At 39.0% G+C, this 8,516-nt stretch overlaps 1 protein-coding gene across 1 annotated transcript; it reads left to right on the top strand.

Annotated features, from left to right (window-relative positions):
* Positions 1 to 6,781: 6,781 nt before the first annotated feature.
* On the top strand, positions 6,782 to 7,852 carry LOC136246344 (uncharacterized). The gene has a single exon (XM_066037737.1). It carries the CDS (start codon positions 6,782 to 6,784, stop codon positions 7,850 to 7,852), a length of 1,071 nt encoding a protein of 356 aa, XP_065893809.1.
* Positions 7,853 to 8,516: the final 664 nt, after the last annotated feature.

Genomic DNA, 8,516 nt, shown 5'->3' with positions numbered 1-8,516 from the left:
ATACTCTGCTTTACCGAATTTTAAAATCTTAAAGGCTATTTTTGAGCATGTCCATAAAACCTTACCAAGTGATGGGATCACCAAGTTGTTTCCTTTTCAGGAATTCATGTTTGTGATGCTTAAGGTTCGGATGTTGGGAAGGTCGAGTGAGTGACAAACATCTCACTGAACACTGTGGCATTTAAAAAAATTATTACCAGGAGATATAGTCTTGGCTGATAGAGGATTTGACATTGCTGAGTCAGTGGCTATGATGCAGGCACAACTGCTTTCACAAAGGGAAAGCAGGAGTTGTCAGCAGCAGAGGTAGAAAGCACTAGGAAGATAGTCAATGTTAGAATTCATGTGGAGCATGTTATTGGTTGTGTTCGCCAAAAATATTCTATATTGCGTGGTATTATTCCAATCAATATTGTAACAAAGAGAGTGGGAGAAGAAATCCCAGCCATTGATTGGATAGTATGAGTATGCTGTGCCTTAAACAATGTATTGGTGTGTCAGTTGTACCATTTGAATAACAACTTTAGAAATGATACATTATAATTACATACATGAATCAGTAAATTATAATTATTGCGATTTATTGCTTGTCTTGTCTTTTCCTTTATGTTTATTACTGTTTCGGCAATTGGGACAGTACCATTTTCCTTTTGGTATAGACCTACTACTCATATTCAAGTATTTGAGATGGAACCACTTTATTTTACAGTCATTATTATTACAGCAGATCTTCTCCCCTCATCTGGACCACTACAGATACAAAACGTATCATCTTCATTGGTTGATAGCACTCTGTCCTTCTGCAACTCCAGACTGACTACTAGTCGATGACCCGTCTAGATCATTGGATGATGTTACAGCTGGCCGCATAAACCAGTAGCCTAAATCTCTGGCAACAAGCAAGTGACAAAGAACTGCTCAGATTTCAGCACACAGCTATCCCAAAACGATTCATTCCTTTTAATGTGCTCAACATACAGACTAGGTTCCTTCTTAGAAGAGTCAAATGTGAGCAAACAAAAATTACAGTACAGTACACCACAAACAAACATCTGCGTTTATACTTGGTAATAGTAAGCATGACTCTGATTCAGATGAAATGAATCACCTTGCTTGACCAGACAAAACTGACCATCATTGTCTACTGCATCTTCAATGCTATCCTCACGGTGACTGTAAGGACACTTCACTTCCAGTACACACTTGACACAACAGTCACACTGCACAATACTATCAGGGGAAGCTCCAATGTGTGGCCATCTTGGATTAATAAACAGTCTATTTTCTGAAACCTGTAGGTTCTGATGATCTTTCTTGGCAGCCTTACATACTCCTCTACTGCAAGCTTCTCATGTTTCCTCCCCCAATCTGTTTGCTTGCTGAATACAAACAACTCAGGGTAACAAATTCTTATAACAAAGCTCTTTGATGGATTCATACTATCTGTGTGGCACACTACTTTCATATTGGAAGCAGTAACTCTTCCAGCTCGGTACTTAAACCAAAGCTTGGAATTTGCTTGTTTCTTCGTTTCAGCCTCAACCTTCTCAGCCTTTTCAAGAGTAACAGTAAGTGAAACATTTTTACATACATCAAGTAAAAGGTGGTATTCAAATGTAGCATACTCTGGCTTCTGAAGTGAAGTAATAGGCTGTGGGAAAGTTGACAATGACATTGTAGAAATGTATCAGAATGCTCTGAGACAACTGATAGCACAAACTTTGACCCAGTAATACTCAAGGTATTAAAAAGCTGTGCTAATTCTTCATTTGTTGACCTTATGCCTTCTTTAGATTTCTCCTTAGGACTATCACACCCATCGATTATGTCATCTAGTTTATGCTTTTTACCTCGTGCAGAAGTAAAATCAATGTCCTTAACTGGTAGACACTGTGCTGATTTCAGTGAGGATGGCAATATACAAGCACACTGGCCATCAGTACAGGTTCTCCCTCCTTCAATTCTATTAACTGCTTCCAAGTAGAACAGCACAGCAGCTACATGAGTGCACACTTCACCAAGCCATGCCATGCAGTTACAGTGTGCACAACAGACTTGACCATCTTGCTCTGTTATCAGCCAACACTTCAGAGGAGTGTCACTCAATTGTTGGGAGTGAAATACCTGCAAACAAACCGACAAGTTACACTCAATTTGTGGATTATTCCTTACTCTTCCAGTTGTAACAAATTCTTTTACCCAGCCACACACAAATTAATTGTATGCCTCTAGTCCCTTTCTTGCTACAAACTGTTCTGTTGTTATAAAACTAGTCCTGAGCACCAAATACGACAGCAAGTCACAAGCGTCCACAGGAGGGCAATCGTCACTTCTTTCGAGATATCCAAGCGTACTGGTACAGAAGGGACTGATTCCACCAATTATTCCGATCTTATGTAAGTGATGAGACTTCGCTTCATCTGACAAACTACTTGCATACGATGATAAAGTAATATCTGCTGCTTCAGACATCCTAAGTCATTGTTCTAAAGTAGCAGTGGTGCTCCAATATGGCAGCTTTAATAAATTATGTAATATTGCTCACGCGATGAAAATTCTCTATAGTTCTAAGTTCTCTTCACTGTTATTTCCGGTGGTTCCATATAACTAAAGAAGTCTTACAGTAATAGAATATACTAGTTTTCTTTGTATGATTGTGTGTACTGGTGTTTGGTGAACCATGTTGAAGTGTTACTTAACTTAGTTACTTTAAAACTGTAGCAGTACTTTTCATCTTTAAACAATCACATATTAAAGTGTCGCTGATAAGATTCTCTTCGCATATCTGATTTGCTGCAAGAGGCCATATATAAGTTCATTCATCATTTGTGCTGCCTCTGCTTAGCAGCACTCATGCCCACTTATTTGTTGTCATGGATTTGATTCATTTTCCTATCCACACAAAGGAGTATATACTAGTAGGGTTGGGCCATATTGAAAATCTCCTCCCAAGGTAACTGTGGAGCTTATTATCATGATGCATACCACGGTATTGAAATGAGCTAAAGCAAGTACACTAAAAACAGTTCACACATTATCTTCGAAGTCTGTTTACTACTTTAACGACAACTGCAAGGAGGTTGGTAAAACCATTGTAACTTATGGAGATGCCATGGAGTGTATATAAACCTTGAAGGAGATGAATCATGAATGACTATAATATAGCTAGCAGTTGGTTTACTAGCTTAGGCTTGCTAATGTTGAGCCAGATTCTTTATCCCACAACATAGTAATGCTACATCCAGCTGGTAAATGTCTCCTATGGATTCTAAGGATCCCTTGAGTTAGGCTTGTTTGCTAGTATATATAAAGAGGCTGAAATACTGATTGACAAGTACTATAATTATGGCATTTTTAACACGTGCAACAAGAAGCAGCTGTATTTCGGCCTCAATATCACAATACCTATATAGCAGTTTTTTTTTTAAACAAGGTGGAATCTGTTACTGCCAGCTGTAATATTGCCTTGTTACCTTCATACCAGTATATCACCCAACACTAGATACTAGTCTTGTTAATTTAATATTAAAACTATTTACTGTATCGGTGCCATATTGTCTACCCACAATTTGTAAACATGCATGCTAATGCTGACCAAAAGTTGCTTACAGCATTGTTTCCAAGTGCTTACCCAAGATAATGTTATTTTTCTGATATTTCTAGTGGAACTCTTATTCACATGATATCTTCCAAAACTTGTCAGCCTCCTGCAATTTAATGTATAGTGTGTTATTACAGTACAGGCCACTTACAATTCACACACGTGTAGCATTTTGTAGGTCATGCCATGTATTTTTCTGCATGAGGAATGCCACTGCCACGAGTGGGGAATTCTATGGCCATGCATGGGGACATGAGTGCAAAATAGTATCCAGAGCTACACGTGGTAAAAGCCATGGGCAATACATAAAGAACACAGTATGATTACTTCACTAGCAGTGGCATATTTCATTACTGCATAAGTGCAGTGTAGCTACGTACATATAATGTAATTTTGCAACCATTAAAAAAAAATACTGCACATATGTATAGCTACGTACTTACCCTGTCTTTTCAATGTAGATATACTTTACGTCACTATCTACCAAACTCTGGCACCTGTCTACTGCAGGAGCAACAGCTAGGATCGATTTCTCGAAACTTTGAAAAGAGCTCTCTGTGATTGTAATGAAATGCATTTATATATAAGTAATGATTGTAACACACACATGAGGTTTGCATCTGATTTGTAAATACGACACCCGAGGGCCGCAGGCCTGAGGGTGGAGTGTTTACAAATCAGATACAAACCGAATGGGTGTGCTCTAACTTATTTGTGGTATGGGGCATGCGCAGATCAAAGGCGCCCATTTGTAACGCGGAAGGAGCATGAACGCAAGGCTAATACTGGCTACCGCTGAGCGCTGTGTAGCTCGTTTGCTATGCACAAGCGCGAGGTGCCATCATCGATGCCAATCACTCCAGTCATTGTACAGCTTCCAAATAATTTAGACGGGTGTAACTGAAGTGTCTGATATTCATTGTTGAGTGGTGCAATGCTACAATAGTCTTGGTTAGCTTAATTTATTGGCGAACGAGAGTGTGGTAGATTATCGGGCTCAGTTCAGTGGTTGTACTGCTTCCCATTCATTCAGACAAGTGCAGTGTTGTGTGTTCATTCGTTCCAGAGCGATTTACCTCCTTGTCAGTCCTGGACATTATTAGCCTTGCATTGTGACTTCCTGTGTTGGTCTGGTGTTTGGTTTCATTTAAAGTCTTTGAACTAATTAGTGGCCAGACTGTGTGGCCTAAAGGAGGTACTTAGCCCTGCTACAATTATTTGTAAACAGGTTTACAACTGATTTGTAACACTGTCGGCAGCCTTTGATCTGCCCACGCACCATACTACATGTACAATTACAGTATATACCACTTTCACACCTCACTTCAAAGGGAAAAGAAGGTGTATAAATGGTATAATAGCACTGTTATCGGTGCTCAGGAATGCATTAATGAGAAATGGAGGTAGTATATACAAGTTGTAGTATGGTGCGTGGGCAGATCAAAGGCTGGCGCCAGTGTTACAAATCAGTTGTAAACCAGTTTACAAATAATTGTAACATGACTATGTAAGTACCTCCTTTTGGCCACACAGTCTGGCCACTAATTAGTTCAAAGACTTAAAATGAAACCAAACACCAGACCAACACAAGAAGTCACAATGCAAGGCTAATAATGTCCAGGACTGACAAGGAGGTAAATCGCTCTGGAACGAATGAACACACAACACTGCACTCGTCTAAATGAATGGGAAGCAGTACAACCACTGGGCTGAGCCCGATAATCTACCACACACTCGTTCGCCAAGAAATTAAGCTAACCAAGACTATTGTAGCATTGCACCACTCAACAATGAATATCAGACACTTCAGTTACACCCGTCTAAATTATTTGGAAGCTGTACAATGACTGTAGTGATTGGCATCGATGATGGCACCTCGCGCTGCATAACAAATGCGCTACCAATGAATAAACTAGCTAACAATGAATTAACTAACCATCAAGACAGTAATTGATGAGTCAAATCGTTCCTTGTACACAGCGCTCAGCGGTAGCCAATATTAGCCTTGCATTCATGCTCCTTCCACGTTACAAATGGGTGCCTTTGATTTGCACATGTCCCATACCACAAATCAGTTAGAACACACCCATTTGGTTTGTATCTGATTTGTAAACATGACACCCGAGGGTGTCGTGTTTACAAATCAGATACAAACCTCATGAGTGTGTTACAACTATTACTTATATCCCTCCTAGGAGTGATATAACTTGTATATGCTACCTCCTATTTTCATTACTGTATTCCAAGCATTCTCAGAAATCATCTGATTTCTTTGATCAAATTGTGTGATCTCCTCTGCTTTAATATAGCGACACTTTACAGGATCGATAGTGGGTTTTAATTTTGTAAAGTGAGCCAAAGCATAGGCCATGGACTTGGGAAAGAAGATACTTCGTTGTTTTACTGAATGAAGAAGGTCACAGGTTAGTTGGTATTGTTCTTTTGATTGTATAGTCACATGGCGATATCCAGACACTAGGCGTAGCACTTAATTGATTTGGCCATTAGTGTTAACAATATTACTCAAAAAAAAAAGAAGGCATAATGGCGGTTGGACATTTTTTGTGTTGGGTTCTATTGGTGATACTTATGTTGTGGCGGACCCAGATCTTCCCTACTAGAGAAGCAGTTGTGTTTGGTGACACTATAATTCAGTCTTACTTTGCGTTTATAGTGAATTTCATTCACCTCGTGTGGTGCTCATTAATTGGAAGGCACGTCCTAGTTTTGTTCAGCTACTACTATCTCTCTGCAGGGATATTCACCTAAACCCAGGACCAGATATTTTTCCTTGTGGATTGTGTGGAAAGCAGGTTTCTGATGATGACAAGGCTATTTGCTGTGATGGATGTAATAAATGGATCCATGTGAGTTGTGATCAATATACTACAGAAACGGCATATGATGACATGGTTCACAATCCTTCTTCAGACCCATGGTTTTGTGGTGTCTGCATTCACAGTGATATGGATGTTTCCTGTCAGCCTCATAAACATGATTTACAGTGTGTTTGTCTCAATGCCAGAAGTTTGTTTCCTAAACAATATGATCTACTGGGTTATTTATCATCAAGCAGTGTTGATATTGTTGCTGTGACAGAAACTTTCTTAGATGATACCATTTTAAGCTCTCAACTTTGCCCACCTCAATATACACCTTTTCGTAGAGATCGTGATCGACATGGTGGTGCCGGGAGTACTCATTTTTATTAAATCCTCAATTCCTGCCATTAGAAGAACTGACCTTGAAACACATTGTGAAATGTTTTGGATTCAAATTCAAACTAGAGATGGTCCAGTATTGTTTGGTGTATTCTATCATCCACCAAATTCTGATGCTACAATTTTAGAAGAAATGAATGCTGCCATTTCAACCATTCCTGGCAAGTACTCTATTGTTCTATGTGGAGATTTTAATGTTCCAAATATTGACTGGTCTCTTGCTACTCCCACTGTTTCATCACCTGTTAATTCTACAATTTGTTCTCTTGTTCATGATAATTTTCTGACTCAACTAGTTTCTTCACCAACTAGAGGTGATCATATCCTTGACTTGATCCTTACTAACAATCCCAGTTGTGTGTCTAATGTAAGAGTTGTTGATAACTTGCCGGGATCTGATCATGATGCTGTAGAGTTTGACTTGTCTGTGTCTTCAGACGATATTGTACAATCCAGCCGAGTTTTATTGAACTACTCTAAAGCTGATCTTCATGAATTTCAGGAAGTCTTATCACATATTCCTTGTAACTGTATTCCCACTGATAATGGTATAGAATACGCTTGGCAATACTGGAAAGACTTATTTTTCTCTACAGCTACTTCAGTCATTTCTACTGTCAAATGGAAACAGTCTAAAATGAAGCAATGGTTTACATCAGCTACTTTGCATTTGATAAGAGTTAAACGCCGTGTTTATCACCAAATGAAATGTCTTGGATCTGATTTGTTGAAAGCCAAGTATAAAGCCATTAGTAACTTGGTTCACTCTCAAACCAGAAAAGACACATCAGATCATGTAACCAATTTGTCAAAGTCATATTTTGCTAACTCTAAGAAATTTTGGAATTTTCTTAATTCCATAAAGGGCCGTCGTCATCCAATTCCACCTCTCAAACATAATGATTCATCAGTCTCAAATGATAGTAGCAAGGCCAACATTTTCAACCAATTCTTTCATTCTGTCTTTACTGTTGAAGATAACAACAGTCTCTCTGAACTGCGTCAATCTTGGAAGTCCACCCTGAACTGATCAATTCAATAGATTTTTCTATGGATGAAGTTCATCAGGAGCTAGTAAATCTCCAGAAAGACAAAGCCTATGATCCTGACTGTGTTCCTGCATGCCTATTTACTTCAAATAGGTGCTGATTTTCTTGCTGCACCACTCAGCAAATTATTTCAATTTTCCCTCTCCACTGGGTCTTTACCCAGGGATTGAGTTACAGCTAACATTGTACCAGTTTATAAAAAAGGTGATAGTCATCTTTCATCCAACTACTGCCCAATTAGTTTAACATCAATTGTAATTAAAGTAATGGAGAGATTAATTCATTGTCAACTTTTAAAAGCATTGGAGTCTCACAATCTTATCAGTAACTATCAGCATGGTTTCCATGGTCATTGTTCCACTGTCAGTCTGTTACTGACAACAATTCATGATTGGGCAGCTTGTCTGGAAAGGCGTCACTCAGTACACTGTATTTTTCTTGACCTAGCTAAAGCCTTTGACTCTGTGCCTCACTCCCGTTTATTATTAAAACTTGAATGTTTAGGAATCAAAGGTGATCTCCTACGATGGCTAAAGTATTTCCTTACCAAGAGGTCTCAGAGGGTGATTATTAATGGATCATTTTCAAACTGGCTACCTGTATTATCTGGAGTGCCCCAGGGATCTGTTCTTGGGCCTCTATTGT

Source organism: Dysidea avara, chromosome 2, assembly GCF_963678975.1.
Source record: "Dysidea avara chromosome 2, odDysAvar1.4, whole genome shotgun sequence".
NCBI classification, from domain to species: domain Eukaryota; kingdom Metazoa; phylum Porifera; class Demospongiae; order Dictyoceratida; family Dysideidae; genus Dysidea; species Dysidea avara.
The sequence above is the reverse complement of the archived record's forward strand: the minus strand, read 5'-3'. Positions and strand labels throughout refer to the sequence as shown.

Excerpts from the sequence above, each read along its gene's own strand:
- LOC136246344 (XM_066037737.1), top strand. The coding sequence starts at position 6,782 with ATGGTGGTGCCGGGAGTACTCATTTTTATTAAATCCTCAATTCCTGCC.